The 23,650-nt window shown below is 31.2% G+C and overlaps 1 protein-coding gene across 1 annotated transcript; it reads left to right on the top strand.

Annotated features, from left to right (window-relative positions):
* Positions 1 to 2,000: 2,000 nt before the first annotated feature.
* Positions 2,001 to 13,395, top strand: LOC127717536 (uncharacterized). The gene is made up of 7 exons (XM_052223212.1): positions 2,001 to 2,637; positions 3,081 to 3,171; positions 3,931 to 4,110; positions 6,828 to 6,952; positions 10,102 to 10,198; positions 11,533 to 11,697; positions 12,925 to 13,395. Exons 1-7 carry the CDS (start codon positions 2,281 to 2,283, stop codon positions 13,185 to 13,187), a joined length of 1,278 nt encoding a protein of 425 aa, XP_052079172.1. The 5' UTR covers positions 2,001 to 2,280; the 3' UTR covers positions 13,188 to 13,395.
* Positions 13,396 to 23,650: the final 10,255 nt, after the last annotated feature.

Below are 23,650 nucleotides of genomic sequence, written 5' to 3'. Positions count from 1 at the left end.
TCTAAATTATTTAAATTCTAATTAAAACCCATTAACCCTAAGCTATGAATTGACTTAAGACTTGAATAACATAAAATTACTGCATGACACATTTTACATACAGGATTTTACTATGTTTATGTTCAAAAGATCTCTCAACTAAGGAAGAAAAAACCAGTCACAGATGTTCTATGAATTATCTCTCCTTATTGACACTCTCCGTTGTGAAAACACAATGTTTCCATAAGTTGTCTGTCTGTCATTTGTTTTAGATACGTAAGCTTAACAAAATTCCGTACAAAAATTCTGTCCGCAGTGAAAGAAGATCTTCAGAAATACTGTGAAACTGTTTACTCGCGTAGTGGTATTAACCATATGTGCATTCCTAAAATATCAAAAAAACTTCTGGATAATTTTGAATCTTGATCTGTCTCTGAAATCAATTCTATCAAAACCTTTGATTTTTCAACTCTTTATACCAACATTCCCAATGTGAAATTGAAAAATCATCTGAAAGAAATAACCAATAATGCTTTTCAATATAAACGTAGTAGCATACGCTATAAATGCATTGCTTTGGGATACCAGACAGCATATTTTATTAATAGTAAACAAAAAAGTGAAACTTGCTACATCGGGGACCAAGCTTAAGTGATCAGTATGCTGGATTTTCTTATTGACAACATATTTATTGAATTTGGAGGTAGACGTTTTCAATAAATTGTCGGTAATCTAATGGGAAAGAACTGTGCGCCTCTCCTTGTCGACCTCTTCTTGTTTTCATATGACTCGTGGTTCCTTCTGACACTTGTCAAAAACAAGAAGATAAATAAAAGAAGCCAGCTAATTTAAATTTCACATTCAGATATATTAGTGATGTGTTTTCCATTAGCAATCCAAACTTTTCTAATTGAGTTCCATTAAGATATTCTCCTGAACTAGAAATAAAAAAAAAAACAACAGACACGGCTTCCTCCACATCATTTATACCTCGAATTTGACATAAGCGGTCATCTCAGTACCAAAATCTGTGACAAAACGAGGCGATTTTAGTTTTAAAGTTATAAATTTCCCCCAACCTTAGCAGCAATATACCAACTTCATCTGCTGATTTGATATACATTTCCCACCTCATTCATTATGCAAGAGCTTGTAGCTGATACTCAGTCTTTATAAAACGTCACCAGTGTCTGAACAGAAAGTTGATGAACCAAGGTTATGTCTTTCATTTTTGCTTATGTGCTTTGTCTATAGAGTGTCTATATGCCATTTTGTTTTTCTTTGTTGGCATAGTTGTTTGTGTTTAGATAAGGAAATGTATGTGCCACGTCAAAAATATTACAGTTGTTTTCCCTTTGTTTGATGTGCTTGAGCTTTTGATTTTGCCATCTGATAAGGTATTTTCCGTTTTGAATTTTCCTTGGAGTTCGGTATTTTTGTTATTTTCCTTTTTTGTTAATGAGTGTTCAAATTTCGTAAATCGATGATGAAGATAATAAATAAAGGTTACAAACAAAAACTGTGTGAATCGGATGAACCCGAAAAAGAACGAGACCGGGGCCCTTGGTCATAAAACTTTACTCAGTACTCGGAGTACAAATTATGTGCTCGAAACATCAAATCCAGTATTTCGATTGGTTGATTTCTGAGTCTGAGTACAATTATCTTGCCCGAAAGTTTTATGACCGCAAGGCCAGGTGTGTCAACAAGATAAGAGTCTCTGTTTTGCAAGCATCACCCGTCAGGCGAATTCGGACTTAGTCTAAATGTACAAATAGTGTAGACTTAGTTTACTATCGCAGAGTTTCCATAGTAAGATATTGATTAAAACGTGCATTTGGTTTGATTGTACAGTTTTTTAAACAACAAAATGAAATTAAACTTTACCCATCAATTATTCAGGTTTTCAAAATGTTAGTTATAACGCTTTATTGCATATTGTATAATTAACCTTTGATGTATAATGTAATCAATTATCTATATTGGTGACTATTAAATTACAAAACAGCAATTGCAACATGTTTGTGGTTAAAGATGCATGCTAAATGGTTTTCAAATTGTTATAATACGCCTTGTACTCATATATCATCATTACCATGGGAATATTTAACTCGATGCACATAGTGTATCTAATAATTTATGATTCAGTAGTTAGGCATGACGATTAACAAATGTTTAAAGGGATCTGAATGATTATAATGCGCAGCGTGTAATTACAAAACGCTGTGCATTATACATTGTCGTTTTGTTCAATAAAGGAGAGACTATTTCATAGGAGAATTGTCTTTCATAAAAGATGTGATGGAAATTTTAAAGAAAGGCTTGGCTTTCATAATTTTCCTAACTTTGTACAGGCAATATAGATGTTTATTGGAAGAATTTTGTGAACAAGATGACTTCGAATGCCAGCATTCTAACAATATAGATGGTATCGGGTATCTGCAGCATGACAGAAGTCAGCAATCTAATATACTTCGTCGATTGCAACAGCTCAGTATGTTGGAATGTGTAAGAGAATGCTTTTTGACATCATGGTGCGTCGCTGTGAATTATAGAAAGAATTGGAAAATATGCGATGTACTTGGTGATCTTACTGCTGGGGAAAATCTGCAGATCGAAGTAGGAAGTATCTATACTAAACGATCAACCTGGTCTAAGGTATTCATTTCATGATCCGGGAAATGCTCATTTTTTTTAACATATGTTAATTTTTACATTTATTCAGTTCTGCAAATGTTTATTTTCGCCAATCTGAAATTAGTTCCGATTGGTGCAATGCTAAAATTAAAAACAATCATAACTGTATAATATACAAATTGATAAAAAAAATTTATGGTACATAAATACATGTAAATATATAATGGTTGAAAACAATCGAAATCACCTTAACTTTAAACGATATACAATCAGGTACGTCGACATGATAATTAAAAAACAATCTCCCGCAATGAGTCGAACCTGTGCCATCAATCTTGATACATCAAGATAGAAAAGTTTTGGCCTAAATAAATGAACTCGCTTTTCAATATCTATTTGTAATGTAAACGAATACTAGCTTTTTGCATTGAGAAAATTCTATAAACTTGCATATCTTTGTACAGTCTTTATCCGGATCATGTGCAGACCACACTTGTTTTGCCGGAGAGAAATGTGTACAACTAAGAACTGGCGGAAATAACTGTTCATCCGTTTGTAAGTTAATACAGATATATGACTCCAAGACTTTTTTTATATTTAACTCTAAAATACGCGTACTTCAAAAATACACAATTTTAATACAATTGATAAAATATTTTCAAACTTTCATTAATTTTCAAAATTTTAATGCTCTATCGAATTTATTATGCACAATTCTTGTTCTGCAGAATGATAAATAACTTGCTACTATATCAATATGAATTTCCCACAAGGTGGAATACCACCAAATTATAGTACGTCACATCATATATCTTGGGTGTTTCAAAGGACCATTCTTTGTATTATTGCTGTTCCCATAAAATATTTTGGGAACTTCAGGTGACATTGTTACTAAAGCAGGAAAAAAGAGGTGAAAATTTGATTGGTTTCGTCCGGTGATGGTTATTATCTTATATGCTCTGAAATGTTATGTAAAATTTTCACTGTAGTACTAGACAAGATAAAACTTTACCCATGCCAAGTATTTCTATATTTGAAACAAGGATAATTTCATAATTTTTTGAAAATTGTCAATTGAACAAAGACTAATAGGTGAAAATCAATTGTAGTATTGCTCCTTAAACACATATAGGATTACTGTTATTGGAATATTTGTATTCATTTTGATATAAGCAAAAAATGTGATACCAAACATACTGAATTCAAAGATAAATTCATTTAGGAGAAAAGATTTGGATACTCATGCTCATATTCACTGATTTAGAATGACAGTTACTTAAACATTTTTTGAATATACTACTTCACAATTTTCAGATTGTAAGGATTCTGTCCCAATCGCAGATAATGCTACTTATATTGAAACGTTTGGATTATATAGAAATTTGAAAGCTGGAAATAAATTCAAATGTAAAGCAGGTTTTTTGATGATAGGACGTCCCTTTATAGTATGTAATGAGAATGGAAACTGGAATAAGATGTTTTCATGCAACGAAAGTAAGTTGGTAGCTCTCAAATATTTATATTTTACAGGTCGGGTACACTACCTTATACTGTATGCATACTTTAGCTTAATAATGTTCCCGCCAATGTGAGTGTTACTTACATACGACTCAATTCTTTTTGCCTGGGTCAACGACCGATCCAGTTGAAATGCATGATGGACTACTACGTGTTTACAATTTACCGAGAACAAGTATATTCTACAGACTGTCAGACAAATATCTCATTTCTATTTTCTTCTTTTGTGATTACATTTGCAGACCATGATATAAAGTATTATTAACGAATAATTGTTTCTGACCTATGAAAATAGCGTTTGAAATACTCGAATAAAAACCACTAATATAATGGCTAAATAAACAAAAAAATCAGACATTTCAGACAAGAAGCAACAAAATGACATCACTCAAAAACGATTAGTTGTACAAGTTTGCATCCAGATTTCGAAGACGGGAGTATCCTGAACTATCTCGTTAAATCTTTTCTTTTTGGCACAGAATACATTTAGATTTAAGGATATTCAACCTAAATTTTGTACTTTCTCTCAATACAAACGTCAAAAAAAGTCCATAACAATTGAACTAAATGATGCACTTTCTCAAAGATTACCGGAAAGGATTTTCTAGTGTTACCACAAGCACCGATCATATCGCTATATTTGTTTTTATTGTAAATACTTTCTGTCTCTGCAATTGTGTTATTAGGTTATGAGATTATAATTTCATTCATTCATCTTCAATTTTTGCTTTTTCTACATCTTTATTCATAACATGATTACAAAGTGTTATTTTGAGATGAATAACAACAACAAAAGCGCAAACAAGCATACAAAATAGATAAACTAACAACTGTTTACCATTCTCCGGAAGTAAGCGGGAAAATAGACACAAAGTTGTCTGTGAAAAGGGACATGATAAAAGGGGAGTAACTCTATTTTGTTAACATTATGATCAAAAGCAGGTTGGATGCACGATAATGGAAGGACAGTAATAAAGTGAACCCAACAATATTATGTAACAACATTCATGTGAAGAGGTCATCGTCAACATTTAATTTCCTCTAGATATCTCCCCTATTATGCATTAGCTTGATTGATTTGTGACTCAACTAACACTCCTAATTATACTTGTTTATTCTTCTCTCTCATGTGTAGTGTCATAAAAACTGTACATCTTCGGATCAAAAATGAAATAAAGGCAGTAATTTGATATTATTCTCTACAAAAAAAGTTAATTGAACAAAACGAGTTATAGGTTGAACAATTTATCTATGGTTAATGTGTAAATGAATGATGGTTGACCATCTGAACTTTCTACTTATAAGGAAAGCAAATTATATATATCATGAGGTGCTTTTACATATTTTATCTAACGACAATATATTCTTAAACTGAATGTGGAATAGGCAAAGCTGGTATAGCTGTTTATCTGATATAGTATTGTATAAATGAATGAAGAGTTATATATAATAACACATAGATGAAAATACTGAATAACTAGTAGACTAGTTTTAATGTGATTACTTTAATAGCAGGTATAGACAAAATGTCAAAGCAACCAGTGCAAACGTATACATTAAGTTCATGGTGCTTTACAGCACAAGAATTGCAAGTAGTGCTTCCGTATTCTATATGAAAGAGCATTATTTATGGAAAGACATAAGAATATGAAAATTCTTAGAGTATACAGTATCATGTAATCCATTGTTTGAAATATTTTACTATTTTAATAGAGCTCAAAGGAGTTTTACTCGACAATTGACACTTCGTTATTAATTGCACGTCTAATATTATGCTCAGATACAGTGCATAACATTAGACGAAACCTCATCCTTACTGCTTTGACAAGACAGAAAATAAAATCAAATGCTGAAGCATGTGAAAAATATTTTTTTAAATCTGAGCATGCAAATTGAAGATTATATTATACACATTACATGTATTACATTAGATAAACCAAATTATCAACCAAGTTTCACAAGTATCACAGGTGATATTGAACTCGTAGTAGCCCGTAATGCATTGTGGTTTATTGTTTCGATTATTTAATTACTCAGGGACATGTTTACATTTTGTATTTAAGAAATACTATGCAAATGTATTCCGACGTCAGAAATCTAGTACTCTCGAACTGTTTAATTTGAAATTCGCTCGGTTCTCCTGTTTACTACCTTAAAATACCTTAGCTGTATTTGTCAAATCCTTTGGATTTTTGCGTCCGTACACGCGCTTCAAATTCGTTCTTTAATATGCTTTTTTAATTTAGTTGATATGAGTCTCCTGATGAGTCTGTTGTAAACGAAACGTGCGTCTGGCGTACACAATTGTATCTCTTATATCTATGATGAGTTTATTTGTGGTCAGACTAAAAAAGAATTAAAACAGGGGAAAGCTGAAATCGTTTGATTTTGAAATGGTGTTAAGTACAATACAAATGATATGTCTTAATAAAACTGCATTTAACTTATTATATCACTACTAGTATAAAAAGCTTAATTGAAATGTATATATCATTTGATTTCGAGGATAAAATACCATATGTCAAAATTATTATTTAGAAAAATTGATTGCATGTCTAAAGAAAAGACGCAGTAATAAATTATTTATTTACCTATCTTTACTGTAAAAAACCTCTAAACACTATTTTTATTTTCTGCAGAGAAGATTGATAAGTTATTAACAAAAATGATGGCATTTTGTTCATGTTTTACAGAAAGTCTCCTACGTGACTGTAGCGACTTTCCACAAGGAAGTGCATCAGGAGTATACACAATTTATCCAAAAGATACAAAATTCGATGTTTACTGTGACATGGAAACAGCAGGGTTTGGATGGACTGTAAGTATTGTGAAGAAGGTGTACGATTAAACTTACTATTGTTTTAGGTAAAACAACAGCATATGATATAATTTCCTCGCACAAACACGTGCTAATAGAGTAGCCTGTATACGACGTGTTCTTCTCCAAGTATTAAGATGTATAATGTAAGTACGATAGACTATGTCACGTTACCGTCTCATTTGTTTGGTACGGAATTAATTGTTACGTAGTTTTATAACTAACTGTTGTTTTTGCTGTACGTGCAATGATAAATTGTGCATCCACAATCATATATTATAGTACTGTATTAAATAATTTATTCCAGACACCTTGTACCTTAATAGATACTCTTGAATCAATAATTTGCATAATGTTTTATGATTTTATGATAATGTATGATTCATATCTGGATCTTTTTCTTGAAATTGATGCTGACGACTGTAGAAAACTGAGACACTTACCAACAAGATGACTTCTGTCTTCCTAGCATCAACAGTATTTTTGGCTATGTAATATATACCATACAAGCTGCTTTCGTTTACATATCTTTTATTGACGATATTCATTAACTTCTGACAATCTCACGAGAAGAGGTATACTCTTGATTCAAATGCAATCTTTATGTAACAAGTTTTTTTATTGGCTTGCATTTTCCGTCAAATTCATAATTTACATGTCTTGAAACGTCATAATGAATTGTTGGAATCAACACATGTTCAATTAATATAATAAAAACGAAAATAAAACAACATTTACCTCAAAAACGCCGTTTGAGTGATATATAATCTGAATTGTACAAGTAACGAAATTACCTTCGGTTTAAGCGTTTTCATTTGTATGACGTCATGTTTTGCCATGACTTTTATGCACCAAAATAATTCATGGAATTCACGGAATTTTATTTTTATCTTAAGTTATACTTTTCTACAAGCTGTAATGTACCATTTCGTTTTGTGATGCATTAGAATAGGAATAACAAAAATGTTGTTGAAGAGTTTCCGCCGTCAATCTGGATTTGATGGTCGCTAATATCCGTTTTACTGGCTATTCTACGCGTCGCCAGTAAAACTGCAATTGCGACCGTCAAGTCGCCAATTACAAAACTTTTATTCCTTAACTCAAATTACTTTGTATGTTTATAAATTTATAAATTATTACAAATAACATAAACGGTACCAATTTTAATGCACCAGATATCAATGTCTCCCCAGTGAAGCTCGAGCTAAACAAATATTATCCAAAATCTTCTACAAATACGGCTTTCATCTTTTCTGATGGAGGTAAACACTGAAAAGCGCAACGGACGCATACAATTTATAAAGTGTAGTTTTCACTTAAGAGATAACTGTATTGTATTTGAAGCTTTGCGGACGTCCATCGGTAGTTTTACTGTCGCAAATTGAGTTTAACTGGCGACGCGTAGTGGAGACAGGTAAACAGATATTTGCGACAGTAAAACTATCGATGGACGTCCGCAAAACTTCAAATACAATACAGTTATCTCTATTCTAATGCAAAACTAACAAATCGTTAAATTTTAGTCATTATTACAGTGTAAGTATTTCATTAAACAAAAATTCCGCGAAATGATGTTATCTTCTTTGGCGCCTAAACTATGTGACGTCATATGTAAGCTTCTGGCATCCAACGTAAACACCGGGCGTCTTCTGTTTCTGGCTTTTTGTCCGCTTCAGAATGGAATAAAATTTGAAAAAGAAAATGCGTAGGTGCAAAATGTAAGTTTTTTTGCTTATTATTGGAGAAATTACATGTCAATACATTCCGGAATTCAAAATGTCGGCTTCCTTAGTTACAGACAAGAAGATAGAGAATTTTACGCTTTCTGTCATCCAATCAGAACCACTGATACAAAATAATTGCATTAGAATTTGTTATAGCACTGGTACGATACTGCTGCTGGAGAAATATCAATCCCGAGGGTATTATCCGCTCAGTAGTGAGTACTTCTGTACTGACATGATTGATAACACACCTTTCTGAAATTGTTTGCTTATCAATTCAGAAATGATTACGAAAGTAAGGTTTCAACTCCCACAGAAAAAGTTGACCTTGGATCGATTTGGCTATTTTCTTTTTGGTTATATAGTTCTTCAACTGTGTCGATTCTTTAACTTTCTTGGCTTTTAAGTATTCGGCGTTGAGTGTTCCTGATGAAAATAAATCCAGAAGAACGCTTCGGACGCATGAAATCTATTTAGTGTTTTTTTTTTACGGTACTGTAATTCCTTAATTCAAATTTCTTTAGAAAGGTTATGGTGAAGATCGAAGGAAAAAAGTAAAATAACAAAAAACCGAACTCCAAGGAATCTTTCAAAACGGAAAGTCTTTTATCAAATGGAAAAATAAAAGCTCAAACACATCAAACGAATCGAAAACAACTGTCATATTCCTGACTTGGTACAGGCATTTCCTTATGTAGAAAATGGTGGATTAAACCTGGTTTTACTGCTAGCTAAATCTCTAACTGGTATGACAGTCGCATAAAGTGTGTGAATAAAACAAAAAGACATAATAGGTACAAATGTCAAAAATAGGGGTACAGCAGTCAATATTGTGTTACCCTTTGATACTGCAATACTACTACTACTACTACTACTACTATTTCGTCTCCTATTATCATATATTTTTTGATTTTATTATTATTATGATTAATATCATTATTGTTATCATAATTATTATTTATTATTATTTTTAATATTTTTATTATTATTACTGTTATAATTATTATAATTATTTTTATTATTATTATTATTATAGTTATTATTATTATTATTATTATTATTATTATTATTATTATATTTATTGAAAACATAACAGGATAAACACTTCAATAGAAGCATGATAGAATTAAGGAATGTACATAATGACTTTTTTACATATTAGTTCGTGCAAATACAATAAATAGATTAACGTTGCAAATGTACATTTTGACTTTTAGTCATGCATTGAAAATTTCATGAGATTTCTTGTTTCATTTTTTTCCAATTTTTGTTTATTTGTTTTCTGAATACAAATTGAATACACTTTACTTAAAATTTGATCAGCATTGAATGTAATTGACAGTTCGTTTGAAAAAGGCAATAGGGTATTTCTCCTTCATTTTGACATACTATGTTTTTGTATTTATAATTTTTCTATACTTATAGGTTTTCCAAAGGAGAATAAATGGCGCTATAAATTTTTACAGAGGATGGTCTAAATACAGGGTTGGTTTCGGAAATTTGAAATCTGAGTTTTGGTTGGGTACTTATCTTTTTATAATCCATTCAATTATATTTGTGGTCACTGTTTATGGGTTTGTGTTTCTGGTCTTGACATTAATGTTTTTAATCTTTCAAAATACTTTCAAACATAAAAATAACAACGGGGAAACCCTTACGATATAGTAAGTTATAAAATGCTTCGGGATGACAAAATGCAAAATAGTTCAAAGGAGGAATTCAACGGCATGATTCAGATCAAACTTATTCGTTCAGTGTATGTTTACTTGTTTTTGTTTAAATATCTTTTTGAGCGAGTTAAGCCATTGCAATTGATATTCTATAGTGTGTCTTTTTATGTAGTAATGTTACACTACTGTTTAGGTTAGGGTGAAGGTTGGCGCCTGTTAAAACGTTTAAACCCGCTGCATGTTTATGCACCTGTCCTAGGTTGTCGTTTGTTGGTGTGGTTCATAGGTGTTTCTCGTTTCGTGTTTTTATGTAGATTAGACTGTTGGTTTTCCTGTTGAAATTGTTTTACACTTGTCATTTTAGGGTCCTTGATAGCTTGCTCTTCAGTGTGAATCAAGGCTCCGTGTTGAGGGCCGTACTTTGACCTATAATTATTATATTTTTATACATTGTGACTTGGATGGAAAGTTGTCTAATTGGCACTCATACCACATGTTCTTATTTATATTAAGCAATACACAAAAACAAATATGAAATACATCAATGCAATCAACGACAACCACTGAATTACAGGCTCTAAAATTAACGATACAAATAATTCAGCTGTACAATCCAATTAAAAGTAGCCCAAAACAGTTAATTTTGCATGAAAACTGAAACTTTCATGTAATCTCAGCAGACAATATTGGTGACAATGAAACAAAGTAGACACTTTTTAACACATGGTATTGCATTCACATTGGAACAAAATGTGATAATGTGGAAACGCTATCTGTTCAGTTAGAAGTTACGTCAGTAGCTTTTGGCATTGTATCATGAACGATTGTTGCAAAAAGGTAACATTGACAAACATTATATTCTTCTAATAACAAATTGCATGGATTTGCGAACTTAAAAAGTAACACTCTACACTCTGATTTCATGGTGTATTTACAATTGCTGAAAATTTAAATCAACCAATATAGACTATTTCGTTAATTAAATTTGTTTAGGCTTCGAAGTTTCGCAATTGGGCTGATAATGCTATGTTGATAAGTGGAGTTGCTTTCTTAAATTACATTATATTTTAACCAGACATGTACACATTTTGACAGCGTGCTTTACAATTTATAGGATTCGGCAAAATATGCTAAGCTGCTTGATTTCTCTTTATTTTTTATGCAATTTTATTTCACTTTCGAACAGGTAATAAATTCATAAACTTGATTACATCTACTGCAAAGTACAGGCTGTACATTCACCTTGAAGATTTTGAAGGGAATTCGAGATACGCAGAGTACAGCAACTTCAGTGTAGGAGATGAAGCAACTAATTACGTTTTGAATGTGAGTGGATATAGTGGGGATGCAGGTAAACTTTAAATACTTATTCCGGTACGATTCTAGTATTTATCGGCAATATGTACATTTTTCCTTTGATCTTACTGCCTAATATTTTTCTAGATCACGCACTGGAACTGATACTCGCAAATATAAAAATATAACCAATTTTTGATTGAGATGAATAAATCTATCTGCGATTAAAAAAGTATTTTGCTCGCGAGAGAAAATTACAAATCATTCATTCCGGTTACAGGATTCGAACTCCGTATCATTGATATCTACTGTTATGAATTTGGTAATCAGCGACTACAAGATCACAGCTATCGACAGGTTGCTTATGTATTGAAAATGTAACATAAAAGGAACAATTGATTCCTTACATTGAAAAAATTAATAGCAAATACATGTAATTAAATTAAAATTGGTTGAACTTATTTAACGTGTTGTTTTCATTTTTTTTTTTAACTTTTGTTAACCTATCAATGTATAAATATAGATTGGAACTGTATAAAAAACAATCATTTGCAATTACAGAATAAAGTAAACATGACATTATCTTTATGTTATTCCCATGATTTATTGTCAAAACGTAAAATAGCCAGTCGTTTTATCAGAAATGGACTAAACTTACGTCGGGCGTTGATTATCGTTTACGAATCTACTACTTCATTTTAAAAATTGGACTACATGATTAAAAAATACAGCTATGAAGACACCTTCCATCTAGACCCTCTATTGTATGGGGAAGAAGTCCCAAATAACAGTAGAAAAATCAATAAAAAAAAAAAATCAATCTACTAATGAACTCAAAATCGTTAAATTTTTTTTTCGTACTTTTTTATTTTCCTGCAATTGCGCTGACATCTCTTTCTTTCTTCCGGTCTCGTTTGTCACGAGACTTGTAAAATATTTGAAAGAGCAGATATCATATTGTTTCCCGTTATTTTGTTGTTTTTGATAATATGTTGATATGGAAGAAAAAAAAACGTTACCTGATGATAGCGTTTCTTTGTTACATTAAAAATCCCTAAAAACAGGACCAACGTCGGAAACGTTTCCGTATTTACGTTTCTTATTAACGGATTCTGAAGTTTAAATATGCTTAAATTAAAAAAATGATGTATACAGACTTCGTCCCCTTTCACAGGTAACGCCTGCCTGATATTATCTTCAACTTTGGCCACTGGATACACTTTTCAGCACTGCACACTGTATTTACATTTATTGATATTTCTCTTTTTATTTACCTGAGCAGGAAATAGCCTGTCGTACCCTAGCTACAAAAACCACAACGGCATGATGTTTTCTACCATAGACAGGGATAACGACAGAACTGACGTCAGCTGTGCAACAACGTTTAAAGGAGGGTGGTGGTACAATGCATGTCATAGGGCTAATTTGAATGGAGAATATTTAGGTGGATTGCACAACTCGTACGCCGATGGTATTGAATGGATTGATTGGAGAGGATATTACTATTCCCTGAAATCTACTAAAATGATGATTAAACGACACTAAAACACGTTTTTCTGGGACTCAAATTTTCATTTTTAAAAGAAAAAAAGAACGTTTTGTGAAAGTGGTTCAGTGATGTAACTACTATCTTTTCTTAAAACAAGTACATAGTGTTAACTAGATCTTGGTGATTCTATTGATAATTTGTTTTATCATATATTTAGTACTAAATACAGACATTTTATATATCTAATAAAGGTTTTTTTCTCAAGTCTGTATCATCTATCCTGTATCGCATAAACCCGTATCGCACCCCTTTCGGAACATCTCGAGACTGTTTTCCGAACTTCTCAGTTGTTAACTGCTTGAAATTTCAGAAGACGACAACGTCAGACATGTTTACCCTCTTGCCACCGGAGGGACACATTTGCCCATATATTTAATTTATGCAAGCACTTGTTCATTACTGCATTTCGTTAAAAAAACACTGAAGAATATAGAGTAAAATCATTCTCTTCCATAGTTCTCCAATGTAACGTAATCAGGGCGCGACGTCATCTAACGAATGACGTCAAAGTTGGACATATGACGTCCAGTTTCTGTATCTCCTAGTATGATATGAATGTAACCACGTCTAATCAGCGACAACAAGAGGTTTAATCCGCAGTCTTCGAACAGTGGAAATGGGAAAAAAAAATTACCTCAGACATACTTGAAATTTGTTCATATCGCCATTATCGGACTTCGTTTTTCTGATTGTGTTTGTATAATTTAAAACAAAGAAAAAAGAGTAATCATCTCATAGTGAGAAAAATGGGGGTTTTCTATCTCATTTTCTCTGTCCATGGACTGCTGCATAACATGGACGAATTCTAGACACTTTGGCACTGAGACAAATCGGCGCCAGGACAATTCGGCATCCGTGAAAACATTTCGGCACTCAAGAAAGACAGTTTGTTAACAAGGCATATCAGCACCTAGACAAATCGGCACCTCATAAAGCTACTTTTTTTATATTCCACTGTTAAGCTTTCAGACCTTATTATAAACAACTAATTGTGTGGCTACAATGTCCTGATACTGATATCGATGTAAAATTTGCTAGAATTAAATACATGTTTTCGATTTGGAAATTTTGCATATTTTTGGAGGTCATTCAAAGCAATTATTTTTTAATATGATATCATTTATGGAGTACATTATAAATTCGTAATCTATGGTTTTTAATTGTAATTTGGAGAAGTAGGTGTTGATGGCCGATCCTTTTATCAGATATGTTTCACTATGCATGCACCTGTTGGTGACCTTCTGCTGTTGTCTGTTCTATGGTCGGGTTGTTGTCTCTTTGACACATTCCCCATTTCCATTCTCAATTTTATGCAACAATTTGCATGGTAATGTATACTGATAAAGGACGATATATGCTAAATGCAGTATTTGGCCCCTTATTTTGTAAAAAAAAAAATGAATAACAATATCTGGGAAAAAACTTACCTTAATAACTTATTGAAGTTTTGTATTTTATGAAAATAAAATAATTATTCAAGTTTTTTCAGGAAATCGATTATAAATAATGCTACGGTTATATGCATGGATCTTTAGTTAATTAACAAAATACATGTAGCACATTTATTCTATTTATTTATACTATCAATTCAATCAAAATAAAAACAGTAAATAGACATAAACAGCACTATATGAACCGTAATTGTTTAGAAGAAGCACACATGAAATGTTAAAATGAAGAACTGAGAACTCATACTGTTTAATACAACAAGTTTTACTTGTATACATTGTAATTTTGCTGGTGGACCATACACACTGGCACATTCTTTGAGGAACATGAATGCAAATGTGGTGATGTTGCAGTACTGGTCCCAGAGTGCAACTTAAAAAGTCGGCCCTGGGTCTGCCTACTGTGTGATGTCAAATCTATATTGGATGTTATATCAATCCTCAACCAATATATTTTTTGAAAGCAGATTTAAATTCGAAAAAAAAAACTAAAGTCCTCTGTTTGAATATAATACAAAGTGATTAATGCATAGTAAAATCCGTATCACATGCTTTATCACCCTCAACCAATATCAGCCCTCGGGCCTTCGGCCTTCTGGCTGATATTGGCTACTCGGGCTGATGCAGCATGTCAGTCGGATTTAACTATGTATCATTCTTTATTTATTTGTAACTACCTGAAATTTCAGTCACATAAACAAATATAGGAGGTAGCTATTTTTTTTAACTGTCAACCAATTCCCATTACCAAAATAAATCAAAGAACATATAGCATAGTTTAGACGCGGTCTAAAGCAACACACACAAAAATTCATATATATATCGTTGGATTATAAATCATTTACATTATTCCTATTGTTATGGCCAGAAATCACCTTTAAGTGGTAGCCAACAAAAGACAAAATTCAATGATAAATTTAACAAGATTAGTTATACAATTTTACAAGAAATATTATACAATTGAAATGTCAACTTAACTGTTAAATATATGTCCGATCCTTTGTCTTTTCTTTATCCGGAATTCTTCTCCTAACTTTTGCAGATTCCAAATGTTAGTATATCCAATAAGTTCACAAACTAGTACGATGTCGTTCGTAAATAAAAGTGTCAATCCAACAACTCAAGAAATCTTCTGAGAATACAAGTATATTGATGTCTGTCTGAAAACCTAACTTTGTTGTCTCTATATATATAGTTGTCACGGAAACTTCTAGAACACTGTAGAATGGAAATCCTAGAAAATTGTAGACCGGAAACTTCTAGAATACTATAAAAGTTTAAATTAAACATCGTAGATTATGATAATTCCGGAATTATTATGCAAGTCAAATAGAAAGTTTTAATCATTCCATCAGTATCCATGATTGTTCCAGTGATTTCTAAACTGCACAGTTATAACATTATTTTGTAAACAACTATAAGGCCACACAAATTGAATTAGGCCAAGATAAATAAACATGATAATTACAATATCATAACACTATACCGGTTTCTCTTCTCACTTAAGATATTCATGGTAAACATCCATAAAACAACATAACAATATAAACGTTGTCATTGGTAACGTCACGTTACATACACACCACACAACAAGGGGAGTAACGTTAAGGGCATACGATGCAGTTTTGATCCCATGGTGAATTTATGACGAAAATTTGCATACAAGCTATTTTTCACCTAATCAATTGAAATATGTAATAATTAATATGCCTTCATGTGCTACTTTTAGAGATAAATGGGGTCCAAATTTTAGATATTTACTCAAAATTTCGATTTCTTAAAAATTTCTATCCTTTGGAGAGGCATACCCAATTTTTTTGTTTCAAAAGATAAACACAAGCGGATTTTTGTGAAAGCAAATGAGGTATCTTTCTGACATAAGTATGCTCTAAATTTGTATAACAATTCTTTAGAAATAATTCAATTTTATTAAATTATCATGATTTTAGAAAAAAACCGGCATTTTTTCTGTATATTTATCCAATTTAAAAAAAAATCATCGGTGATTTTTTCATAAACATTGGTACAAATAATCTTCATATATAATCAAGCCAAATATCGTTTTTAAAAAGAGGGGTCCATACACTCGTTTTCAAGCTAATGGTTATAATTATTAAAAAAAAATGCATCTTTTTCCGATATGTCAGTTTGACGTCGCGAAAATAACATTTTACGTTAGCAACGTCATTATCTCCCCCCTACAACTGTATCGTATGCCCTTAAAATAAAAATGTAACGCATTCGTAATGTAGAATATCAAAATACGTCCGCTATTTAAAAAAACAACAAACAAACAAAAATTATCTGTTTCAATTTGGTTATATTTATGACTATAAAATGTCTATTTGTTAATTCTCTCTAGTTCTGTTGTTACTTCAGAACACTGATATCATGGAACTAGTTTGTATTTAATTGTTGTCCTGCTAGAACAATCGTCTAAGTGTTCACTTAGTGATATCTGTCTATAAATCAGTTTGTCAGTGAACTGTCTTTGTTTATTGAAGTGACATTCATGATTGTCCATTGTAATCTTATCCACAATCATTACATTTCATGAAGTTCAAACGATTTCAGAAGCGCACTTAAAAAAAGATTTTATTTTAGATATTTGGCCTGGTTTAAAATGGAAGTCGAAGCCTTAAGGTCGGTTTTGACATATTCCCATATTTTGCAATCTGCATTTTTTAACGGAAGGCTTACTTTTGTCACTTGGCAAACGAGCATTTTTTAACAATGTTTTCAAAGATTTCTGTTTTATATAGTATCAAAATAATGGAATATGATTGCAATTGGGGAAACTACTCACCAGAAATGTCGAGAGGTAGATGCATGTTAATGTAGGTATTCAAGAATGAGCGATACAGTACAACCTGAGACATTATCTTAATTATGTCCACCCTATTGTATGGTCAACATCTAATGGTGGCCATTTATTGGGGTATTCAATCTTGAGATGTTGGACATTTATTGGGGTCATAAACATAGGTTGATGTTTTATCTAATTATGTTACCTGTTGAAATCAATCAGGGTTGAAGTTTTAGCTTGTATGTTTCATTAAAATTTATCTGTACAGGTGACTCAGGTGTCTTATAAAATTGAAATTTCACCTTTTTTTTTAATTGTAGAATAACATGTTGTTTTAGTCTTTGTTAATCTATATATTTGTTGATTTGTCTGTCTTTAAATTTACTTACTTTTATTTTATTTAAATGTTTTCATTTTATTTTTTGTCATTTGTTTTTTTTGTTTCTCATTCTTTTAAATTCTTTTTGGTAATAATCCTGAGTAGAATTGAAAAAAAAAATCAAAATAAAGTTATTACATTGTATTCAATTGTTCATTTGAATTATGAAATGAATTATTATTAATTATAAATAATAATCATGCACATGATATGTTTAAAGGAACCATTTAGCCAGTAATTTAAAAAGTTTATTAACTTAACAAAATAAAAAGATCAATATCAATCCTTTTACAATAACTTTTTATAACAAAGTTGTAAAATCTATTATTATCCAAGAAAACTACAAATATCTTTATATGGTTTAGGAAAAAACTGTTTTTGTTCATCATTATTTTTTTCTGGGACTTGTATAAATGTCTCCAGAAAAAAAGTTCCTTCTATAGATTGTGACATTTTTACGGTCTATTAATTAACTCCCTTTTTGTTCTGTGTATTATATTGTCTAAAACTGCTGGACTTGCATGATACATATTCTTGGTATACATTTGTCAGGAATATTTCACTCAACCCAGGCCTTTTAGACGTGTTAGATAAAGTTGATAATTGCAGGGACTTGAATGAATTAGACTATTTAAAGCCCTTGATTGAAAATGAATTTACAGAAAAATATAAAGATATTTTTGAAAATACAATACAAACTTATGATGAAAACTTAACCATAAACTCAATTGCTTAAATGTGGTAAAGAATTAGTGGTCATAATTTAGAAATAGAAAAAAGTGGATAATATAAAATTCCTAGAAAGAATATAATATGTAAACTGTGCCACTTGTTGGACGATGAGAACACTTCCTTCTTGATTTTAAAATTAACAAAACAACTTAGAGATAGTCTATTTGAAAATTGTTTACCTTCTCATAATAATGTCTCTTACACATGTTACCCAAGAACATGAAGAACAAAAAGTAAAAGAAATGCTAAACCTCTATAACATGGAACATGTTTTAAAATATTGGCTCCTTTATAAAATAGTCATTAGAACTGAGAACAGAAACCTAATAATTTTTTCCATGTGTTTAGAATTGTTATTTCTTTCATTATAATGTTTGTTCTTGTTATTTTTTGTCACAAACTAATTATAATATGTTTATATGACAATAAAAATATCATCAAATTTTGATGTAATGAATATATTTTGAATATATTTATTCAATAGAGAAATAATGAATTGCCTAAATTTTATTTAGAATAATGTCCTAAAAATAATCTTAAACATTTGTTAAACAATGTTGAATGCAAATCAGTCTCTCTAAGTATAAACAATTTTGATTTTAGAAAAAATAATTTGAGAAACACCTTTTAAATAGAAAAAAGCAGGCATTGTAAAGTTAGCATTATATAAGAAGATGATATTCATTTATTCTATACTTGTAAAAAAATACATGGTAAAAAATAACTTAAATTGATAGAATTGTTTAAAAGTTATAACATCAAAACAAACAGTCATGAAACAATTTTTTCCAAAAAAAATGTTATTTATCTATATGTTCAACTAGTTTATTATTTCATTTTATTTTTTGATATTTCTTGTCATAATTACAGTAAATAAATTTGACAAACACATATATTTTACCTGAGACAGTGTACCTGTAAGTTATATAATTTTAACACTTCAATGCAGTCATGATAACCCTTTATCCTTGACTAGTTTTTGAATAATACCTTGTGTATTAATTAAGCAAAAGGGGGTATAATGATGGACATATAGGACCATCATGGTGGACATAGTTTTTATGGCCACCATTAATAAGAGAAAGTCATAGGTAGTACTGTACCTACATTAAATTAAGCTATCAAAGGCTCCGACAAAATGATAAAATTTCAAAAAAGGTCTGATTAATGCTAATTAAGGACAACATTATTTTACCGATGTTCCAATTTCGTAAATCGATGATTAAGAAGTGATAAGTGAAGATTACAAACAAAAACTGTATGAATCGCATGTACCCCAAGAGACCGGGTGTATCAATAGGGCAAGATGTCCCTGTTTGCAAGCTTGACCCTCCATGCGAATTTAACTGTACAAATAGTGTAGCACTAATTTACTCCCGCAGAATTTCCAAAGTAAGATATTCATTTAAACGTGCAATTGGTTCTACTGTACAATATGAGAAACAACAAAACAAAGTTATACTTTTCTCATCAATAATTCTCTATTATTTATATTTTTGTCCACTATTCTCAATTCCATAATCCCCCATCAACGCCTTCTAGTTAAGGTCACCATATAGCCTTCACAGATAAGCAAAACTAATACCGAATAGGCTCCGAATGGCAAAATAATTGAATGCTTTTCCCGGTTTGAATTGTGAAATTGCGGAAATTTGTTTTTTAATCAAATGATCAAGCAAAACAATTATCGTCTTCGATGTTCGTAAAATACTGGCAGATGGACCTTGGTCATCAATTCTAATAATCTAAGATCGACCTTTCTTAACTTAAAAGAAAAGTTCACGCACCCTTATTGTTCAGATTGTTGAAGACTTTTTCATTCGTCGACATTATCTTCGATTAAAGTAGTATTGATCTGACAACCGCTGTGCATGTATACTTTAACAACCGGGCTAGTTTTCTTGTCAGTTTTAAAAGTAGTTACCTCCCTTGTTAGTGTGATGTTGTCATCAATCTATTTTTTTGTACCATCTTTATATAATATTATATTGTACAATTTAAATTTGTGATTCGTTTAATATTTAAATATAAGAATTTATTCTTTATCAAAGATATAAACAAGGTAATTTGAAAGTCTTTGCTTACTTTATCACCGTAGTTCAATTCAGAAGTCATGCCGTCTATTTTGTCTACATTATGTTGAAAGCACACCGGGGTGTTTACATTGACAATCTTTACTATGAATGACTGTGAAACAAGAAACATAAATCGAAAAATAATTAAAATTAGATACAAAACTCTTCTTTAGTAAAATCAAAAACGAAAAACGGAAACACTTTTGATATTAATTTTGGTTTTGGAGAAATCAAAAACAAAAAATGAAAACACTTTTGTTTTTCATTTTGGTTTTCGAGAAATCAAAAACGAAAAATGAAAAAAACTTTTATTTTCATTTTGGTTTTCGAGAAATCAAAAACGAAAAATAAAAACACTCTTGTTTTTTTTTTTTGTTTTTTGTTTTTGATATTTCAAAATAAAAAACGAATGGACGCAAATATACACGGACCAACGTTATGGGAACATTTTTATGCAAATGGATATTAGCGAAAACAAATGTGATAAAAAAATCAATGAATTCCAAGATATATTTAAAAAGGGAAAAATATTGGAAAACCCATGCTCCTGTTTACTGATTTAGAATGACAGTTACCTAAATTTTTTAAAATGCCCCCTTCATCATTTCATTTTCAGATTGTAAGGATCCTATTCCTGAAGCGGATAATGCTACTTGTATCGACACATTTGGCTTGTACAGAAATCTGAAAGCTGGTAATCAATTCAAATGTAAAGCAGGGTTTTTGATGATAGGACGTCCCTTCATAGTATGTAATGAGAACGGCCAATGGAATAAGAAGTTCTCATGCAGAGACAGTAGTAAGTTGGTAGCTCTTATTTGAAAATACAAAAGTTTTTATATTTGATTAGACATAAGCTCGGTGCCGCTATGTATTACATTAGATAACCTTAGTGTATTTGGTAAACCCTTTCAGAATTTTGGATCCTCAGTGCAGATCAACTTCGTAATTTGTTGGACATTTATTATTTTTTTGATACGAGCTTCACTGGTGAGTCTTTTGTATACGAAACGCTCGTCTGGCGTACAAAATCTTAAGCCGAATATCTATGATGAGTTTATTGATCGTCAGTTTAAAATAGAATTAATAAAGGTGAAAACTGATATCGTTTGCAATTGGAATAGAGTTAAGAACAATGTAACTAATATGTTTTAAGAAAAATGCATTTTACTACTAGTATAAAAGGTATATTTCATATGAATTTAACGATAAAATAACATATGTCAAAGTTTTTACTTAGAAATATTATTTGCAAGTCTACAAAAAAGAGGGGTCTCGTTGGTCAAGTGGTCTAAGTAATTCAACTACTGTATCACTATCCTGTAATCACTGATGTTGTGAACTCCACACGTGGCAGATGCGGCGCTCGACTCTAATCTTAATAGACTATGATTGTCAGTTTTCCTGCCGACGGTCGGTTGTTCTATCCGGGAACTCAACCTTCTTCCATCAATAAATAAAGGCAACAGTAGTATACCACTGTTCGAAATTCATAAATCGATTGAGAAAAAAACAAATCCGGTTTACAAACTAAAACTGAGGGAAACACATCAAATATAAGAGGAGAACTACGACACAACAGAAACACAACATTAAAATGTAACACACACATAAACGAACTATAATATAACAATGGCCATTTTCCTGACTTGGTACAGGACATTTTAAGAAAAAAATGGTGAGTTGAACCTAGTTTTGTGGCTTGCCAATCCTCCAGCTTTTATGGCAATGTTAAATATAACATTAAAATGACAACATTACATGACAGGACTACAATACAAATAAATGGGAGAACATATAGGACAGAGAAACATACGAATAATAGCTACTGAAAGGTACCAGGTTTAAAATTTAAGACGCGCGTTAAAAACTTACCACCATGAACAAGCCAATAGAGCTGAAAGTGGCGTTAAACACAAATCAGCAAACTAATCAATCTGCAAAATAACACTGTAGTCAATTATTTTTTTCCCTATTTTTTTACTTTAAAAAACCCCCTAAAATCAGTTTATTTCCATAAAGAAAATTGATAAGTTATTAACGAAACAATTGACATATTGTTTACATTTTTACAGAAATTCTACCAAGTGACTGTAGTGACATTTCACAGGGAAGTGTATCAGGAGTATACACAATTTCTCCAACAGATACGAAGTTTGATGTTTACTGTGACATGGAAACATCAGGATTTGGATGGACTGTAAGTGTAGTGAATATGAAGCATTTAAGCTTATTTAGGAATAATTCCTTTATGTCATGCTCTATGCAAATTTTAACATGGGTAGGCATTATATTTGTCGATATTGTACACTGAGGTTTAGTAAGGTGTGAAATATGGTCAGATATAATGCATACCCATGTTAAAATGAGCATAGATTCTAATAGGACAAATGCGTTATTTTTATAGGTCAAAGCGTACGAAAATACCTTAGAAATGTTTTGCTGTCCCGTTTCTTCTCCACCGAGTATGTTCATTATATTTTCATATTTAATAAGTTTAAAAACTAATAGCAGGGAAAATATATGTTGTTTCAATAACAATATATAATGTAATCGTATGTATGCAGCTTAAACATATATATTTTATTAGGATAAAGATGAAAATAACGAGAATGTAAACAGTTATTTCGTGCGCATGTGTCAAAGATATTTTGTGTCAATTAGAACACGGCTTTGTTTACAAAGCTCAATAAGGATGTAATATTAGAATATTGTTTCAGGTAAAACAAAAACATATGATACAATTCCTTCTCACTAACACGTGCTACTAGACTCGAATAGGTAGGCGAGGCCAAGGTTGACAATATTCTTGTCGAGGGGTAACAATCTGTTCTATCACCCTCTCGGATATGTGTTATTTAATTCATTATACTCAGTGTTCGGTTATCATTGTCTTTTAAATTGAAAGAAACCATCTGTGTTAAAAGAAGCGCACAAATGATCAAGCGTCACAGTGAAGGATAATATGATATTTACCATGTGATATAATAACCTATCACCCTCGTATTAACCAAAATAT

The sequence above is a fragment of the Mytilus californianus genome, unplaced genomic scaffold (assembly GCF_021869535.1).
Source record: "Mytilus californianus isolate M0D057914Y unplaced genomic scaffold, xbMytCali1.0.p SCAF_10, whole genome shotgun sequence".
In the NCBI taxonomy this organism is placed as follows: Eukaryota; Metazoa; Mollusca; class Bivalvia; order Mytilida; family Mytilidae; genus Mytilus; species Mytilus californianus.
The sequence above is the reverse complement of the archived record's forward strand: the minus strand, read 5'-3'. Positions and strand labels throughout refer to the sequence as shown.